At 48.4% G+C, this 20455-nt stretch overlaps 1 protein-coding gene across 1 annotated transcript; it reads right to left on the reverse strand.

Moving 5' to 3' along the window:
• Positions 1-2385: 2385 nt before the first annotated feature.
• On the reverse strand, positions 2386-20071 carry HTR5A (5-hydroxytryptamine receptor 5A). Its single transcript, XM_086394718.1, has 2 exons — positions 19191-20071; positions 2386-3861 (listed from the first exon to the last, which is right to left on the reverse strand). Exons 1-2 carry the CDS (start codon positions 19932-19934, stop codon positions 3529-3531), a joined length of 1077 nt encoding a protein of 358 aa, XP_086250844.1. The 5' UTR covers positions 19935-20071; the 3' UTR covers positions 2386-3528.
• Positions 20072-20455: the final 384 nt, after the last annotated feature.

A 20455-nucleotide genomic window follows, 5' to 3' on the forward strand; every position in this document is an offset into this window, starting at 1 on the left:
CTTTGGGCGTAAACATGACTTAAAGTCTATTGATCGTTGCCCACGGAGCTGCAGGAGGACCCTCAGAACACGGAAGAGTCTGGCTCTGGTGACTCCCGAGGAGGAGGAGGTTAGCTCGTTTATCTACACCAGGGCTGGAGACTGGCATCTGTCGTCACAAGGAATATAGAATTAGAGTTCATTAAGACCAAAATGAATGTCTCAGAGGCATTCACACCAGTGTGGGCTCAGTCTGGGTGCCAACATCTCCATGTTATTAACAATGTAAAGGGCAGCACCCACAAAATAACAAGGTCAGAGGGGTTTGGGCTGTGTATAGGGTTTGCTTTATGCCTCTAACTTTATTCTCTTTGTGTTTGGTGGGCTAGGGGTGAGTTATCAGGCTTCTTGGAATTTATGGAGAGAAGCAATTGAAGGTGAACACTTTGTATACTTCCAGAAAACCAATTTCTCCCCGTTGGCATTCTGCTAAGTCTTCTGAAGAGCTTACAGGTTTTATTAGAACAATTATTTTATTGTCTGGCTTTATTATAAGCTGCCTCAGAATGTTCCAGGGACCAAGGAGGGAGATAGTGATTTTTCTTTTTTTTTTTTTTGCTAACTTAACACTTCAATTAGAGCACAGAAGCATAGCTTGGAAGTGGTGAATGAAATATGTGTATTATTTACGTCATTGGTTTTCACCAGGGAGAAGATACTAGTTCAGGCTAGTTCTTCTCTTCCCAAGATGTTCATATCTGAAACCTACTTTATTGTGTATCTGGAGAGAGGAAACATGTGATTTTTAGAACCCCATCACCTCAGAGAGGTCTCCATTGGGATTTTAGCCACACAGACCAAGGAACAAGTGCAGTGTTAGTGAGGCAGTAACTGAATCCGCCTGCTGTGCAGCTCCTTGTCATCCAGCGAAGGGAGAAGGACGAAACTGCCCGAACCACACAGCATCCAGTTTCTTCTGTGAGGAGTCTCCCAGAGAATGCATGCGCTTGATGAAAGGGTCCTGTTGCTAAATCAGCTTGAAAGCCGGTCACATGAGCATCTCTGCCCCGCAGCATCACACAGAGCCATCTGGGAAATAAAAGCCACCTACCCTGGGGTGGGAGCCCCCTGCACCCCAATCCTCCCCTCCACGTCTCACCCAGCCTGGTTTTAAGGAAAGCTGGGATGGAGCCCTGTAGTCAGACAGAACTTAATTATAATCATCACTTCTTGCTCCTTTCTGACCATAGGGTACAACTGCAGAGGGTCTTCTTTTAAATGGCCTTTCCTTTCCATGTATGTAAACGGGCACCGCTCTGCTCCCATTCCCAGCCTGAGCCTCCCTAAGCGTCAAGGCTCATGTATCTTCTGAGGCAGGGCTCCAGATGTTCTCCAGTGATCCCGCAAGAATGAAGTCTTGACACCCTTTGCTTCTCTTCCCCTGCCAGGGACTTCAGGCCCAGTCCCAGGTGGGGTCCCTGCAGCGTGGCCCTGATAGGTGGGGGCAGGGCATGCATAGGGTGGTGATGTGGATATCGTTACCCACGCGGTGGGAGATGCGACTCCCAGGCCTCCCCTACAGGAATTGCCCTCCTGATTTCTAAATAAATTCAGTCTGGTCCATGTGTCAAGTCCTACTATCTACTGCTGCCATGGAACTTGGTGCTGACTGAGGCGTCAGAGCCATCCTTGCAGTGAACGCAAAACCAAACTTCAAACCAAGACCACAAGTGCACATCAGTTCAGTCGCTCAGTTGTGTCTGACTCTTTGCGACCCCATGGACTGCAGCACATCAGGCCTCCCTGTCCTTCACCAACTCCCAGAGCTTACTCAAACTCATGTCCATTGAGTCGGTGATGCCATCCAGCCATCTCATCCTCTGTTGTCCCCTTCTCTTCCCACCTTCAATCTTTCCCAGCATCGGTGTTTTTTCTAGTGAGTCACTTCTTTGCATCAGGTGGCCAAAGTATTGGAGCTTCAGCTTCAGCATCAGTCCTTCCAATGAATATTCATTACTTATTTCTTTAGGACTGACTGGTTGGATCTCCTTGTAGTCCAAGGGGCTCCCAAGAGTCTTCTCCAACACCACAGTTCAAAAGCATCAATTCTTCAGCACTCAGCTTTCTTTATAGTCCAGCTCTCACATCCATACATGACCACTGGAAAAACCATAGCCTTGACTAGATGGACCTTTCTTGGCAAAGTAATGTCTGCTTTTTAACATGCTGCCTAGCTTGATCATAGCTTTCCTTCCAAGGAGCAAGTGTTAAAACAAATGGACATAGATTTCCTATTTTTAATATGTTAATTAATATGATTTAGTATGTACAAAATAATACATATAACAATATATCTGTATTGTAATAATTCAGACATGTAATTTTTAAACGCATGCATTCAGAGAATCAGGACACAGCAAACCACAGGCAGTTTTATTGTCCAAGACCTTTTTAAAGTTTTGTCTGATCACATAAACACTGCATCATCACCTTATTGTCTTGCCTCACCAGTTACATTGACGTGTCCACTAAAGTGTTCCCACTTTTCTGCTCTCATCGTTGCCAGTACCGGTCTCACAGTGGGTATGTACATGCCAGTGCGCAGCAGCAGCTAACAGATCAATCACCCATCACCCTAAAGTGCCCCTTTTGGTGAAGAAGCCTTCATAGCCCTTAGTGATGAAACTATGTTTAAGAAGTCAACAACGTTGTGACAGTTTTGTTATTCTAATCTCAGGATCCGAGGCTACAAATCTTTGTTTGGCAACATTTGAATAAACTGTATACAAGTGGAACCCATAATAATAAGCAAATTTGACAGATTCTACAGAGCTAGTAGATATCTCCGTGTTGTGGACAGTTGCTTCAAAACGGAAGGTGGTATTTGATTTGACTTTCAGTTCCAGTTCCAAGCTCTTGGGTTGCATTTTAGAATAAAGTGGCCAGTGGGAACACTTGCCTCTTCCATAGGTTCGGTGTGCATGTGTGTGGGGCCATATTGACTGGTCTTGCAGATGTGCCTGCGTACTTTGATATGTTCAGAGAGAATGTTTCATGGGCAAATATTGGGACGTGGTAAGTACTAGGGTGAACTTTCTGGAACCACGGAATGGAGCCCTGGAAGTGGGGACTGTTCCGGGAAACTCGCAGTTGTGGTTTCCTTCCCCCTAGATGTCCCCGTTGTGACTCCTTGTTCATCACTTCCTGTCCTCATCCTGCCTGGACTGATCTGTTTCCTCCCTCCCCTCTGGCTGGTTTGACTTTTCTGGGATGACGCTAAACCATGCTGCGGTGGACTCTGGAGAGGAAAGGGCACTTGGTGGGCCAAATCCGTGGCTGTTCAGTGCGGAGTGAAGACAAGCAGATAAATGGGATAAAATGAGGTCCCGGGAACTGCCCGTGGAGACTCGCCTTCCTGCCGGGAGCGGGGCAGTGAGCCAGTTGGCTCTGGGAGCCACCCTGGGGACCTCGAAGGCCTGTCTCTGGCAGGTGGTTGCCGGGTGGGGATGGGGAGATGGGCGAGTACCCCCTGCCTTGCCAGCCTCGCGCTCAGCGGTGCCTAGAGAAGAAGTTCTTGAAGGCGCTGTTGTAGTTCTTGTTGAAGGCCGTGTAGATGAGGGGGTTGAAAAAGGAGTTGGAGTAGCCGAGCCACAGGAAGACGCTCTTCCAGGTGGCGGGGACGTCGCAGGCGCACAGGGGCCTGAGGAGCTCGGCGGTGAAGAACGGGATCCAGCAGAGCACGAACACCCCGATGAGGATGCCCACCATGAGGGCGGCGCGCTGCTCCTTCTGCTCGCGCCACGCGTCCCCGTCGGCCTGGAAGGTGACCTTGGCGCGGCGCGCCGCGAGGACCATCTCAGGCCGCTGAGCCGCGCCCTTCCCCTGGAGGAGGCAAACAGAAGCGTCAGGAGGAGCCGCCCCCTCCTCACGCCCGGGCGGGCTGACCCGAGTCACGGGTTGGCCGTTTCCCGCACTTGCACTTCAAGAGAAAGCTTTTACTTGTCCGTCGCAGGGACCCTCTAGGGTCCCCCCACCCCAGGGCCGACAGAGCTGGGTGTTTGCTCACATTTTGACATCTTACCTCTTTGTGATCTCCTTCTGGTTTGTCCCCTGCCCCGACTTTTATGGAAAACAAGAGATGCTAAACTCAGATTCCCTCCACCTTGGCTTGCCCAAGTCCCCTGGAAGGCAGTTTCTCTAGCTTCACGACCCTTCTCTAAGGAAGCGGAATTCCTAGGAAAGGAGGCTCTTTCCTCCATTCCAGCTTTTTAATTTTTTTTTTTCTCCAGATCTTTGGAGAACTGGAATAAGATGTGTCTGATGACAAGGCCCCTGAAACAGGAGGAAATGATGATGGGCTGATGTGCTAAATGAGCAAGTTAGTTGACCCCGTCACAATGTGGGGCAGTTTCTGGGTCGATCCATCATTCACTAGTGGAGAGACTACCCTGACATCAAAGTCTGTCCTCTGCAACTCCAGCCTTCTGTGATCCCAGGACACTTGACCTGGAGAGGTACCCAGTCACGCTCCAGGAGCGCACAAGCTTCTAGGCAGTGGGCTAGGTCACAGGGTCTGTCCTTCTAACCCACGTAACCAGTTCATGGCTGCATCTACAAATTGTAGTCAAGAGGAACTATTTATAACTTATCATATAGAATAATGGAGCTGAAAATAGGAACACTGTAGTTAAGGGAATGTTAGTTCATGTGTGAATTACTAAATTTATATGATAACCTTCCTGTCGTCTATTTGAAAGACAGCAAAACCCCAGCATTATACAGTTAAACATAAGATTCATAAATACGGAAACAAGTAGTTCATTATTCTTCAGCTCTTAAAAGCATATATAAAATAAGTGACATTGATACTTTCACCTGTGTCTTTCCAGAGCCTCACTTCTGGGTGGAACCACAGTTATCTTTCTTCTTTTATTAGTGTCTATCACGGAATGCATTTCAGGGAGCTAACTGATAGAAATGCAAGCACAGTATTCAGTTTCATTTTTCAGCATAAAGAAAATAGGAAAAGTCACTAATTCCCTTAGTAAAACTCAACCTCAGAATGTCATCAAGGAAGGCATTTCCCCCCATTTCCCTAAGGTGGCAATGAAACAGTAATTCCAGTCCTGACTCTTGAGTCCTTGAGAAGTTCTGTTTCCTTTCAGACTTTTTCATGGGCGACGCTGGCCGCTCAGGGTTTTGAGGCCATCGTGACCAACCCTTAACTCTCTGTAGCACACTTGGTGTAAAGGTGGAGCGTGTAAACCAGACTCCAAGCTCTGGGGTAACGGCAGAAATGAATACAGCAACACATAGCTAGATACGGTAGCTTCTGAACCACGACCCCCTCTCGGGAACCTCTCCACCCCCACCCCATCCCCACTCACTGCCTGCCTGCCTGCCCCCTTGGTGGTAACTGCCGCTCCAGGTCAACTCCAGAAGACCATCTTAGCCCTTCAGATACTCAGATTCCAGTTGTGAGACGCTGTGAGCCCTACAGTGAGACTGCCTCTGTGAGGCCAGCCTTTGGTGAGGGATGAGATACACTCCCAGTGCTCTGCTTTTTATCTGTGGGAGTTTTCTACTGCATAATGGGAAGAGTTACACAGCTTCCATTCTGAGGGGCCACCTTCTGTCCTATTGACTGAGACACTGCTGGGACATTCAGACCCAGTCCTGACCTGAATCCAAAGAGAATCCACGTCAGAATACAACACAGTACTTCGTTCGTATAACACAGTACTTCGTTCGTACAACACAGTACTTCGTTCGTCTGAGAGACGAGGGATCACAGGGCTGTGTTGTCCAGGTGTGTGCCATACATCAGGTGTAGGGTGTGGGTATGTCTATAAAGGTGAGCATCAGGGAAGGGGACCCAAGTGCCATAAGACAGTTTCACGGCAGCCCATCCCTTCAGGTCATCGTCCTCGTGGAGAAACATTAAATGCCATACACGGGCCTGCTTGCGCAGGTGTGTGGCAGTTGTACTATGAAATCCTGAATGTTTTGGCTACCTGATGCAAAGAGCCGACTCGTTAGCAAAGATCCTGGTGCTGGGAAAGATTGAGGGCAGGAGGAGAAGGGGGCAACAGAGGATGAAATGGTTGGATGGCATCATCAACTCAATGGACATGAGTTGAGCAAGCTCTGGGAGATGGTGAAGGATGGGGAAGCCTGGCGTGCTGCAGTCCATGCAGTCGCAAAGAGACACTACTGAGCAGCTGAACAACAACTATAAAATCCTAGATTCTTCCAGCATACTGTACCTAGGTTCTTTTGAATTTGAACTGTTCCCATGCACAGCATGTGTTCACTGAATTTGTGAGAATTCCCCACTGAAAATTGATGTGCAAGTGTCTCTTAAAGGTTTCCCAGTTTTTTATTCCTAAGCTTGTCTTCAGGAGGGTTTCTCTTGTCAGTGGGACCCACAGATCCATGATCACTTTCTCTGAGTTCTTAGCACAGCAGGTGGGAAGCACATTCGTGGGGCCCCTTTACAGCAGAGAACCTAAATTCATTTTTAACAATTCTTTTCCTATTCCATGCGGTCTTCTCCCACTTCTTAGAATTCTAGTTTGAATTCAAGTTAAACTTTTTTTCCTAAATACATTGTTTTTATGGTTTGTTTTGAGTCGGGAATTTTTATAGGTTAGAGAACTTGTTTCTCAGAAAAGCACGCTCTCTACGGCTTTGATGAGAGATGTAGATCATTTTGGGAGTCATTCAACACCAGCTCACCTGGTGAGCGTGCCATTGGTCTATAATGGCTCCGCTGGAGGAGGGGCTTTGCTGTTGGGGAGTTTCAGCTCCTGGTGTTAGCAGATGGTTGACTTGGTTGCTTACCCTGTGGCTTTCTGACTAAAGGACTCCTTAGCTCTGCTTGTCAACGATCGCAATAAAGTACTTAATCACGTCTGGTGTATAGACTCTATTGATTACTCTGTCAGTTACTCAGCATGGTTGTTAGTAGATTCACAGAAAGAGAGGTAATGGGGTAAAAATAAGTGAACGCATTCGAGCCAAGCTTCACTTTTCCCATTTATCTTTGTAGTGTTGTATCATTTCTAAAGCACAAGCCTCACAAGTTAAGACTCCCGTGGAAAAAATTTTATAAGTGAACAGTTGGCCTTGTATCTCCAAACAAATGAATTATTTGGGGGACATGTGCCTATGATTTAGACTTCTCACTCTTGCCTGGAAAATCCCATGGATGGAGGAGCCTGGAGGGCTGCAGTCCAAGGGGTCGCTGAGGGTCAGACACGACTTCACTTTCACTTTCACTTTTCACTTTCACGCATTGGAGAAGGAAACGGCAACCCACTCCAGTGTTCTTGCCTGGAGAATCCCAGGGACGGGGGAGCCTGTTGGGCTGCCGTCTATGGGGTCGCACAGAGTGGACACGACTGAAGTGACTTAGCATATTCTTCCAAAACGATTATGTGTTCAACAGTGACCTACTATATAGCACATGGAGCTCTGCTCAACGTTACGTGGCAGCCTGGATGTGTGTGTTGGGGGGGAGATTTGGGGGGAGAATGGATACGCGTATACGTGTATGACTGAGTCCCTTATTGTTCACCTGAACTATCGCAACAGTGCTAACTGACTACACCCCAGTACAAAATTAAAAGTTTTTTAAAAACTGAAACTTAAAAAAAATGAAGATGGTTATATGTTAAGATAACTTGTTGTTATCTAAACCAGTCAATCCTAAAGGAAATCAGTTCTGAATATTCAATGGAAGGATTGATGCTGAAGCTAAACTCCAACCAACTCATTGGAAAAGATGCTGATGCTGGGAAAGATTGAATACAGGAGGAGAAGGGGACAACAGAGGATGAGATGGTTGGATGGCATCACCGACTCGATGGACATGAGTTTGAGCAGGCTCTGGGAGTTGGTGATGGACAGGGAGGCCTGGTGTGCTGCAGACCACAGGGTCACAAAGAGTCGGACACGACTGAGCGACTGAACTGAAGTTGTTGTTTAGTCACTAAGTTGTGTCCAACTCTATTGCAACCCCATGGACTGTAGCCCACCAGGCTCCTCTGTCCATGGGGTTTCCCAGGCTCAAATAATAAAGTAGGTTGTCCTTTCCTTCTCCAGGAGATCTTTCTGACCCAGGGATCAAACCCTTGTCTCCTGCATTGCAGGCAAATTCTTTACCACTGCGCCACCTGGGAAGCCTAGTTAAATAACAATTCACTAGTTAATCATAAATCTAGCATGTCCTTTTATTCCCTCAAACTATTCTGCTTCACCTCCCTTTATCACAGATAATCAATAGATTATCATCAATAGTGGGTATTGCAATTAAGGAATGAAGGCTCTCACCTGGTAAGTGTGGCTTCGGGTGATTGCAGGTAAGACCAGACCATTGTCACATGCAGGATGTACCAGTGAGTTGGGACGTTTAATCTGGGAACGATCCTACCCACCTAGGGAGGGCTTTACAAGGGTCAGAATAAGAACATTTCCACAAGCTTAGGAAAAGACCGTCTGTCCTGTAGTTGTGGTAACACAGAGCCTTGCTGCTTGTTTAAACCCCTCCAGTGAACCCAGGACGGTCCAGCTCTGTGAACAGGCATCGGCAGACCAGCTGCTCAGTGTCGGCCCTCACATCTGACAGCCAGCTGGGGCGAGGCGCACCCTAGTGCGTGCGTCCCTGGGCAGCAGTGAACCAACGGTGGCCTCACTGAGTCACCCCCTGTGTGGGGGAAGTCCGATCAGCGTCCCTCTCAACGCCCTCCCACCCCCGAGCTCAACACTGTCTCCATCGATGATGGGTGTTCTGCTCTACTCCGGGAGATGGTGCCAGACAAGCGTAGCTTTTCTCAATCTGTAGCAAGCCGTGTTTTTATTTCAGGTGCTATGTGGTGGTTGTATCATCTTCGGGCAGTTCTAGAGGTTCCATGGATATCATTTTGAGGACCCTCGACAGGATACTTGGACTACAGGTGCATTCACAGAACCCTGGACTCCAGCCGCCTTTGGATCTGCAGACGCACACCAGTCTCAATGAGCTGAGTGCCAGCCCGCTCCACCGGGCTCTTCTCACTCTGTTTTGTTATCCAAGGCTTTGCAACCAAGTGTGTCTTTGAATGGGCTTCCCCGATGGCTGAGAGTGTAAAGAATCGCCTGCGATGCAGGAGACACAGGTGATGCGGGTTCAACTCTTGGGTCAGAAAGATTCCCTGGAGAAGGGGATGGCAAGCCACTCCAGTATTCTTTCTAAAAAATCCCGTGGGCAGAGGAACCTGGCAGGCTGCAGTCCATGGGGTCACAAAGAGTCAGACATGACCAAGTGACGAAGCATGCACGCACACATGTGTATTTGAATAAGTTCATTCAGCTTAGGCCTTCGTATCAAATAACTGGACCTTTATTAGAAAGGTGCACCGTTTGGAAGTCGACTTACATCTTATAAAGCTGTTAGGTCTCTTGCTGGAGGTATACCATTGAGCAAAAATGTCATGCCATAACTTACTTATTATATTGCTGTTTTCTTTGTTTTGGCTGTCGTTTGTCTAAATATGCAAACTCTTATTTTCATAGATTTTTTTGGTTTATTTTTTGTCCTGGAATACCTTTTATTTTTCTGTTGAATATAAAAAGGATTGTTCTATAAGGTGCTGGCTTTATAAGCTTCTAATCTTTTCCAAGCCAGACCTGAGGACTAATGATTTGCAGACCATTAGACTTAATAACCAATTTGTCAGAAAGCAGTTGATCAGACTTTGCTTCAAGTTTTTCACAAAACTTAAGTGGGGGCATTCCCTGTCTTGTCAGTGTATGGAATAAATATCACCTGGTGTGGTTGGCATTCCAGCTCATTGATGATTGGGTTGGTCATCATATGGCCCCTTCTTGGCCTCTGGTCAAGGATCTGAGAACCCATTCACAAGCACAGACTGTTGGCCAACCCTGGTGGCCTTTTTCTTATTTGTCGTGCTTTGTTTTAGTCAGAGTCTCAGCCTTCTTCTTGGTGAACTTCTATTTTAAACTGCGCTATAATCCTAACTCTCACTCTTTTCTTGATAAATGTGAAAAAAAGTTTTTCACGTAATAATCTCTGAAAGTCAAAATCAATAAATTAACATATTTAAGTTAGAAGACAAACACTAAACAGTTGAGAATCAGCTTTTTTAGTTGTTCTGCTAAAGCCTTAAAGTCTAACTCTGAGTTGGTCCTAAAGATTTTATAACTTTCCAAAACCTCCCCTCAACAGGAGACTGTTGGATCCCACCAAAAAAAGATACCCCACATCCAAGGGCAAAGGAGAAGCCCCAACAAGATAGGTAGGAGGGGCAAAATTGTGTTTAGAATCAAACCCCTACCCATCTGAGATGCTTGGAGGGCTCAAACAAAACCTTGTGCACACCAGGACCCAGGGGCCCCACAGAGACTGAGCCAGACCTGCCTTTGAGTGTCTGAGTGTCTCCTGCAGAGGCTGGGTCAGCGGTGACCTGCGCGGCGACAGGGACTCTGGCTGCAGCAGGCCTGGGAGGTGTGGCGTGTGGCGTAAGCCCTCCTGGAGGAGGTCACCACTAGCCCCACCATAGAGCCACTGAGCGGATGACCCACAGACTGGAGAACAATTATACCAAAGACATTCTTGCACTGTTGCAAAAGTTCTAGGACCCACAACAGAATTCCCAACCTGGAGATCCGGCAAAGGGACTGAGAACCCAGGGAATTTGACTTTGAATTCCAGTGGGATTTGCTACAGAACTTCCGCAGGAAATGGGCACTTGGAGGGCACAAAGAAAACCTTGTGCACACCAGGACCCAGGAGAAAGGGCAGGAACCCGAGACACTGAGCCAGACTCGCCAGTGAGTGTTTGGGAGTCTGGTGGAGGTGTGGGTCGACAGTGGCCTGCGGCAGGGTCAGGGGCACTGGAGACAACAGTCCTGGCATAAGTCCTTTTGAGGGAGATGCCATTGCCCCTACCACATTTTGGCCTCAGGTCAAACTACAGGGAGGGAACATAGCCCCACCCAAAACCAGAAAATTGGATTAAAGATTCGATGAGCATGGCCCCACCCATCAAAGCAAGACCCAGATTCCCCCACAGCCAGTCCCTCCCATCAGGAAGCTTCCACAAGCCTCTTATCCTCCATCAGAGGGCTGCTGCTGCTGCTAAGTCACTTCAGTCATGTCCGACTCTGTGTGACCCCATACACGGCAGCCCACCAGGCTCCCCTGTCCCTGGGATTCTCCAGGCAAGAACACTGGAGTGGGTTGCCATTTCCTTCTCCAATGCATGAAAGTGAAAAGTGAAAGTGAAGTCACTCAGTCGTGTCTGACCCTCAGCGACCCCATGGACTGCAGCCTTCCAGGCTCCTCTGTCCATGGGATTCTCCAGGCAACAGTACTGGAGTGGGGTGCCATTGGGAAAGGGCACCCGGGTGGAAGGCAGTAGGGTAAGGGAACCCAGGAGAACTGCTCTGGCTCACAGTCTTGGGTTTTATGGTGATGGGATTAGTTCCCAGGTGGTCTTTGGCCAATCATTCTAATTCAGAGTCTTTCCTGGTGGAGCTCGCATCGCTCAGCCAAGATGGATGCTAGCAAGAGGGATTCTGGGAAATGGACAGACACGCGGTGTCTCCTTTCGACCTTTCCCAAACTCTTCTGGTTGGTGGTGGCTTATTAGTTCCGTACTCCTTATCAGGATCTCCTGTCATAAAACAACTCATGCAAATGGTTACTATAGTGCCTGGCCAGGGTGGGTGGTTTCAATCAGTGTGCTTCCCCTAACAACTCCCCCCTGAGAGACTTCATACTCAAGATACTTCTTGGGAATTGGGGCGGAGGTCTCTTTCTTCTGTAACTTCTTCCTGCTGCCTAGCAGAACAGAAGTCTCTCTCTACCAGATCTAAGTCAAGGTATTTTTTTTTTTTTTTTGCCTGAAACCAGCATTCATCCTTATAATAACAGCAATTTAGTTTGGAACTGTTGGCCCCTCTCAGAGATGAAATAGACAGGGGCCAAACAGAGGACCTAACAGGATGGTCATCTGTGGTCCCCGGAAACAGAAGGCAACATTTGGGGTGAGGATTGCAGGGTTTGTGACCCTTTTTGATTGGTTGGTGCTGAGGGAACAGAGCTGTGCTCCAGGAATCTTGTGTTCTGTCTGAAGTTACCATCCTCCACCTGGGTGGGGGCTCAAAGACATTGTTATGCATATTTCTTTGAGTAGGAACCAGGACTCTGTCTGGAGGCAGAGGGCAGACAGATTGAAAACCACAATCACAGAGAACTAACAAAACTGATCCCATGGACCACAGCCTTGTCTAACTCAGTGCAACTATGAGCCATGCTGTGTAGGGCCACCCAAGACAGACGGGTCATGGTGGAGAGTTCTGACAAAATGTGGCCCACTGGAGAAGGGAACAGCAAACCACTTCAGTATTCTTGCCTTGAGAACCCCATGAACAGTCAGTTCAGTCGCTCAGTCATATCTGACTCCTTGTACAGGGGGCGGTGACCAAAACCATCCCCAAGTAGAAGAAATACAAAAAGGCAAAATGGTTGTCTGAGGAGGCCTTACAAATAGCTGATAAAAGAAGAGAAGCTAAAGGCAAAGGAGAAAAGGAAAGATATACTCATCTGAATACAGAGTTCCAAAGAAAAGCAAGTAAAGAAAAGAAAGCCTTCCTCAGTGATCAGTGCAAAGAAATAGAAGAAAACAGTAGAATGGGAAAGAATAGACATCTCTTCAAGAAAATTAGAGATTCCAAGGGAACATTTCATGCAAAGATGGGCACAATAAAGGTCAGAAACGGTATGGGCCTAACAGAAGCAGAAGATATTAAGAGGTGGCAAGAATACACAGAAGAACTATACAAAAGAGATCTTAATGACCCAGATAACCACGATGGTATGATCACTCACCTAGAGCCAGACATCCTGGAGTGCAAAGTCAGGTTGGCTTTAGGAAGCACTGAACAAAGCTAGTGGAGGTGGTGGAATTCCAGTTGAGCTATTTCAAGTCCTAAAAGATGATGCTGTGAAAGTGCTACACTCAGTATGCCAGCAAATTTGGAAAACTCAGCAGTGGCCACAGGACTGGAAAAGGTCAGTTTTCATTCCAATCCCAAAGAAAGACAATGCCAAAGAATGTTCAAATTACTGAACAATTGCACTCATCTCACACACTAGCAAGGTAATGCTCAAAATTCTCCAAGTGAGGCTTCAACAGTATGTGAACCGAGAACTTCCAGATGTTCAAACTGGATTTAGAAAAGGCAGAGGAACCAGAGATCAAATTGCCAACATCCACTGGATCATAGAAAAAGCAAGAGAATTCCAGGAAAACATCTACTTCTACTTTATTGACTACAACAAAGCCTTTGACTGTGTGGATCAAAATTCAGTTCAGTTCAGTTGCTTAGTCGTGTCCAGCTCTTCAGTTCAGTTGCTTAGTCATGTCCAACTTTTTGCAACCCTATGGACTGCAGCACACCAGGCCTCCCTGTCCATCATTAAAATAAACCGTGGAAAATTCTTAAAGAAATGGGAATACCAGACCACCTTACCTACCTCCTGAGAAATCTGTATGAAGGTCAAGAAGCAACAGTTAGAACCAGACATGGAACAATGGACTGGTTCCAAATCGAGAAAGGAGTATGTCAAGGCTGTATATTGTCACCCTGCTTATTTAACTTCTCTGCAGAGTACATCCTGTGAAATGTCAGGCTGGATGAAGCACAGGCTGGAATCAAGATTGCCAGGAGAAATATCACAACCTCAGATGATGCCACCCTCATGGCAGAAAATGAAGAGGAACTAAAGAGCCTCTTGATGAAGGTGAAAGAGGAGAGTGAAAAAGCTGTCTTAAAACTCAGCATTCAAAACACGAAGACCATGGCATCTGGTCCCATCACTTCATGGCAAATAGATGAGGAAACAATGGAAACAGTGCCAGACTTTATTTTCTTGGGTTTCAAAATCACTGCAGATGGTGACTGCAGACATGAAATTAAAAGATGCTTGCTCCTTGGAATAAAATCTATGACCAACCCAGACAGCATATTAAAAAGCAGACATTGCTTTGCTGACAAAGGTCCATCTAGTCAAAGCTATGGTTTTTCCAGTAGTCATGTATAGACATGTGAGAGTTGGACCATAAAGAAAGCTGAGGACCAAAGAATTGATGCTTTTGAAGTGTGGTGTTAGAGAAGACTCTTGAGAGTCCCTTGGACTGCCAGGAGATCAAACCAGTCAATCCTAAAGGAAATCAACCCTGAATTTCCATTGAAGGACTGATGCTGAAGCTGAAACTCCAATACTTTGGCCACCTGATGCTAAAAACTGACTCATTGGAAATGACCCTGATGCTGGGAAAGATTGAAGGCAGGAGGAGAAGGGGACGACAGAGGATGAGATGGTTGGATGGTATCACCGACTCAATGGGCATGAGTTTGAGCAAGCTCTGGGAGTTGCTGATGGAATGAAAAGCCTGATGTGCTGCAGTCCATGGGGTCACAAAGAGTTGGACAAGACTGAGCGACTGAACTGACTGAAAACCTCCCACCTTACACATCCACACCCCCCATATTTCTACTCAGCTTTTCTGAACTTCCTAAATGAACTATCTTTTCCACAGGGGTTTCCTCAGTAAAACAAAATCACATTGTAAAATTGCCAGGCAAGAAGTCAAACACAGAATGTCAGTTAAAACCTTGATTGAGAGCTGAGATACAGGCTATAAGGAAGAATTTTTCTAAAGTGAAAGCCACTCAATCATGTCCGACTCTTTGTAATCCCATGGACTGTAGCCCGCAAGGCCCCTCTGTCCATGGGGATTCTCCAAGCAAGAATACTGGAGTGGGTAGCCATTCTCTTTTCCAAGGGATCTTTCCAACCCAGGGATCGAACCCAGGTCTCGCACATTGCTGGTGGATTCTTTACCACCTGAGCCACCAGGGAAGCTGCTAAACTTTAGGGAGAATGACAAAAAACTGTTGTAGAATTTAGAATTTTTAAAGAGTACTGAACAAAATCCTTACTGTCCTAGACTGCAGATCAGCAGCACCTAGTGAAATTAATTAAACTTTCCCTTAGATGAGGAAAAATATTTATAACTAGAAGGATAGAAGAGAGAAGAGCCATATAACATGGCTATGCAAATTTATAATGCAAACTAAAACAATTTCAGAAGCCATTTTTTTAGAGAAGATTGAGGATTCTAAATTGTAAACTATATAGAAAATTTAAAAGCAGTATTCTGATATAAACCCAACAGCTGACGTATGGTCTTGTCCTAAATGGGCTCAAACCTGAATTAGGGAACTTAATAAGAAAAAAATAAATTTAAATGTGAAATTGCCAATTTAGAAAATACCCAGTATGGGGCTAGACACTTCCAGAACGTAGGTAATAAGGGGTCGGAGGGAGTGGGAGGTAGGAGAGAGGTTCAGGAGGGAGCGGATGTGTGTAAACCTATGGCTGATTCACGTTGATGCATGGTAGAAACCAACCCAACGTTGTAAAACAATTATCCTCAGCTAAAAATAAATTTAAAAAGAAAGCAGATAATCAATACAAGATATGGCTCTCTAGATAAAACATCAAGAAGCACGTCTGTTTTAAAAGATCTGGGTGCCTAGATAAGGCCCACAGTAAATGTAAACAGCAGAAGTAACCTTGAAAGCAGCAATATCCCCTTTTGGCTAAAAAAATGACAACCGTCTAAAATCTGCCCAGTGAAGTCATCCCAAGGGAGATATTATCACCAACAACTTCCTGTCCTTCCAAACTTCTAGGGGGAATTGCCTTTAATTGTGGATGTACAACAGTACAGCTTTCTTGTTTATGGTGTGGCTTTTGAAAAGGCTCGAGGGAAAAAACCTAAGTTAATGGAAGAATTCAGTGAGAATCTTGAATAATCCTGTGTGCCAACTTGTAGCTGATATTTCAGGATCCTTATGAGAATCCTTTGATTTCGGTAACACAACTACACATTTAGTAAGCAGAATGTGCCTCCAGATAAAATATACTGCTGTCCTTCAACATTCTCAGATTATAACCGGTCTGTTTGTGAGAGTATCTGCACTGTGCGTAATTCAGGACATCACTGGAGAAATAGCAGTGGTCCTAGAGTTCTTGCGGACAAGAGACACCACAGACAGACTGATGAGAGCAGGACTGAGCATGAGAGCTCAGATGGACTCTCCCTGGTTTGTCATGATTTTGCCACTCTGTCCCGGCGTGAACGTGCTGGGGCACGCTCCAGGTGGGCTAATCCAGCCACATGACACCTGTCCAAGAACTATTGCCTGTTGAAGCCCACCCCTCGATTCAGTGATCAAGGCTTTTCCTCCATGCCTTGGAGACATTACTCTCATCAATTAAACTAGTTAACCCATCTTCAGAAGTTTTCTTTTTTTTAATTAAACCTTTAAACCTTATGTTACCACGCGCAGTAAATCCCCATTGCTAACTGAGACCGCCCAGCATTTTTCTGCTGGTTGGTTAACCTGGTCTAGTGTCCGTCATCCAGAGCTTTGACTGCTGCTGCCCAGCGCTGTGCTGACAAGTGACTGAGCACGTTGATTGAGGTGCAGTCTGAACATCAGCTCTCCACGGATGAAACTTCAAGGAGAACCAGCAGCAGAGCTGAGAAGCTGAGAAACGGTCTCTCCAGAGTGAGGACCAAGAGCTGGAGGGTGAGAACCACGTGCTCCTCAAACTTGGGGCGAGTCCATGTGTTCTGCGGCCCAGAACCAGCCTTCGATGTACTGTCAGTCAAGGACATTTTGTCTCGGTGGGCTTGCTTTTACAAGCCCTCCTGCCGGGTCAGCCCCTCACTTTTGGAAGTTAGGCAGCCAGGCCTGGATTCACTCCAGCAACGCCCGACCAGCAGAGCTGCTCATACAGCTGATGTCAGCCCGCTGAGAACCCAGAAAGCCCCCCAGGCCCTTACAGGCTGGAAATCCAGCTGTGTCTTCACGTCAGAGCCTCAGTCGCGGTTTCATCAGACTTTGTCAAGGGCAAGGCCTCTCTCTCTCGTATGTTTCCAGCTTTCATCTCCGTGCCTGACAGCGGTTAGGCTTTCAGTGCGCATCTGAGGCAAACTCAGAAGGTAAAGAAGCAGGGAAGAAGTGTTGTGTTTCCCTAGGCAACAGGGCTCGTTGGCGGTAGAACTGTATTTAGAAACTTTGGCACCTGCTACCACCAAGAAATCAGGAAGCCTGACTTTTAATCCACCCTCCACGGTCACGTGAGAACAAGGCCAGCTCCACATTTCAGGTGGAGCCCTGGATGGCTTAGAGGCCTTGCAAAGCCATGAGACCCATTTTTGAGTTACCTGGCAGAGAAAGAACATGAAGCAGTGCTTTGCTTCTGCTGTCTCCAGACCTGAGTAGTGATAGCCCCTTTTCCTTCTGCTCCAAACCCTCCAGGACACAAGGACAGTTGCCGTTCCCTTTTAAAGCCGTTTGGTGTTGATCACAAATTGTGTTTACCTGGGTGAGCATCCCGGCAGAAGAGGATCCGTGTAAGGAGGGCTGTGGTGGGCCGTCTGCCAGCCCCCTTGTTCCTGACCCGGAACTGTTCCTGACCCGGAACTGCGGGGGCGCACACACACGGACACTCCGGCTAGTTTGGAGGCACGCCTACTTGTCGGCACTTCTTGTCCAGTTTAGAAGTCTCATGGGCCAGGGTTTCCCGGATCTGTCCCTGTTGACATTAATTTGTCACGAATTGTCTGTTGTTCCGGCTGTGCTGTGTGTCCCACCGCGCTTGGCATCCCAGGCTCTGCATGCCAGGTGCAGCTGCACCCTGTCCCACGTGTGGATAATCAGAAACAGTATCAGATAACCAGACATTCCGAATGTTTCCTAGGGTAGGGGAGGGTCATTTGGGTGAGACTGTTGTTGTAGATAAAAGGACAGAGGGCCTCTCACCCCCTTTTCCTTCTTTCTTCTAGAATGATGCCCTTCCCCTTCTCCCCTGCCTTCACCTCTGGCTCCTGTAAGCTTGATTGACTGGTTATGCTTGGAATTAGCTGCTGACTCTTGAAAACCACAATCATATCGCAGTGCTCACAACACATGCCTCTCTGCCTGTGTCAGACTCTTCCTAGGCAAAGATGATGTCTTTATCATCCTCTTACCTCCAGCAGCCAGCCCGTAGTACTCACTCAGTGTGCTCATTGAATTGATTTTGTTGTCCCAGAGCTGGTAACAGAGATGGGTGCTGCGTGGATTTCTGGTCTAACTTACACATGTGAATTAGGTTCAAAGGGTCACCCTTGGCAATGAGTGGGAGGGGTTGAACTCTGGTGGTTCCTGAATCTTGCATCACAGGGTCAGATTACTAAGAGTTAACAAAAAGCAGGAAAGTGCGGGTGGAGAGAAGATGGGGACTGAGCCCTCCCGGGTGCTGGAGCAGTTGCTGGGCCTTAAATGCTCCTTGCACGGAGCTGGGGAATTGTCTGCCTTAGGTTTTAATTTCCTCCCTCAGCTTTCCTCCTGTGCCAGGAGGCAAGCCAGTGGTCCCCAGCATGTGTGGTCTGACTGGGGGTGGGGCTGAGGCTCTGAGGGGTAGCCCCAGAAAGTAGCACCATGGCCCATGGGAGCAGATCACAGATGCAGGCTCTGAGACAGGCATGTGAGCAACATCTCTGATCTAGCATCAGGAGAGGAGGATGCTGAGAATGATGGTAATCCATGAGATACCACACTTTTGCAAAATTAATTGCTATAATTTGCAAAGAAAAAATTAGATGGGGTTGAAACACTAATGTGCTTTGCCTGGTATATTCCTGCCAAGTCTTCCTGCCAAGTCAGATCACCGCCCCCCTTCCCACCCCGTTAAACACCCCCTCTTAAGCACAGGAGTCTGCACGTTTCTCATTTATCTGGTGCAGCCCTGGACACCAGCTTCTTCAGACATTCTAAAGGCGGTTACAGATCCACAGAATTTTCAAGCCTAGTGGAACCCTGTAGAATTCTATAGTTCAGACCCTCATACATATGAGGAAATTAATAATGCATGAGTGATGGCATGCTCTGTGAGCAGAGCAAGTCAGAGCAGAGTGGGTGATGCTTTCTCTCTCCCACTTGACCCCCTTCCCTCCCTCCCCTCCCTTGCCCCCAAATACTAAAAATTTTCCACTTCCCACAAACGTGGGGGAAGGTGTGCCGGAGAAGAGGCCTGTGCAAATGCAAGCAAAGTGTTTTTTAAGGGTCCCTTTAACACCCACCTGCACGGTTTCGGATATGGGTGAGACGCTGTTGGTCTTCCGGGGGCCCACGCGGAGTTTGGCGGCCTTGTAGATCTTCCAGTACACAAAGAGCACCACGCCCAGCGGCAGGTAGAAGGCGCCCACGGTGGAGAACACGGTGTAGGAGGGCTCGCGGCTCACCTGGCACTCCTCGCTGCCCTCTGAGTAGGTCTCCCCCCAGCCGAAGAGCAGTGGGGCCAAGGAGATGACGGCGGAGAGCGCCCAGGTGAGCGCGATCATGACGTTGGAGACGCGCCTGCGGGCGCGGAGTGTGTATTCCAGGTGACGGGTGATGGACCAGTAGCGGTCCAGCGCGATGGCCGTCACGTTCCAGATGCTGGCCGTGCAGCAGAGCACATCGCACGCGATCCACAGCTGGCACAGCCGCCGGCCCAGCTGCCAGCGGCGCCCGGACAGCTCGTGCACCAGGCTCAGCGGCATGACCAGAGCGGCTACCAGCACGTCCGAGATGGCCATGGACGCCATCAGGTTGTGCGGAACGCGGTGGAACGTGCGCACGCGGAGAATGGTCGCCAGCACCAGCAGGTTCCAGGCGAATGTGGCCGCCACCAGGAAGCCCAGCAAGGTCAGGACAAGCACCCCGAAGACGGAGAGCAGGGGCAGTCTGGGGCGCGGGTCTGCTGCGTCGAAGCTGCTGCGGTTGGCCTCCCCAGGGGCGGGGGTGGAGAGGGTGAAGTAGCTGAGGTTCGCAGGCGGGTCCATCTCTGGGTCAGGAGGCCGGCTCCGTGGTGTGTAGGAAAGGGGCGCTCAGGAGAACGCACGGTGGCCACTGTGCTGGAAGCCACTCCCGAGGCTTGTCCCCTCTGGCCAGTGGCAGGGTTTCTGGGGAGCGACTATGAAACGGGCCGATCTCCTGCATCCGTGGGAGACGTGTGGCGGAGGGGCGGGCGCTGGGCTGCAAGCCGGCGGCAGATCTGAAGTCCTCGGAAGCTGGGGGCTGCGTCTCTTAGCCAGGGCCCGCCTAAAGGTCGCACTCCCAAGGCGCTTCGCCTCGGCGGAGACGCAGCAGTTTGTTTGCCTAGAGTCGAGCGTCCCCCAAGTGTCGGGGACAAGCTGCGCGGCCCCGGGGCGTGTGGCCGCCGAGAGGGCTGGTGCGTCAGCGCAGTAGTTCTCGCCGCGTGGCCTCCCCGCCCGCCCCTTTCTCTCCGCAGCGGCCGCGGGCTGCAGCCGCAACTCCGCGATGGGGGAAGTCCGGCAGGGACCTGCCTTCTGCTCGGCCCTGG

This window comes from Bos grunniens, chromosome 4, assembly GCF_055505025.1.
Source record: "Bos grunniens cultivar Pamir isolate PY7600 chromosome 4, Bosgru_T2T1.0, whole genome shotgun sequence".
Lineage (NCBI taxonomy): Eukaryota > Metazoa > Chordata > Mammalia > Artiodactyla > Bovidae > Bos > Bos grunniens.

Excerpts from the sequence above, each read along its gene's own strand:
- HTR5A (XM_086394718.1), bottom strand. The coding sequence starts at position 19,934 with ATGGACCCGCCTGCGAACCTCAGCTACTTCACCCTCTCCACCCCCGCC. Across the intron at positions 3,862-19,190 it reads CCATATCCGAAACCGTGCAG|GGGAAGGGCGCGGCTCAGCG; the intron begins GTGGGTGTTAAA and ends TGCCTCCTCCAG.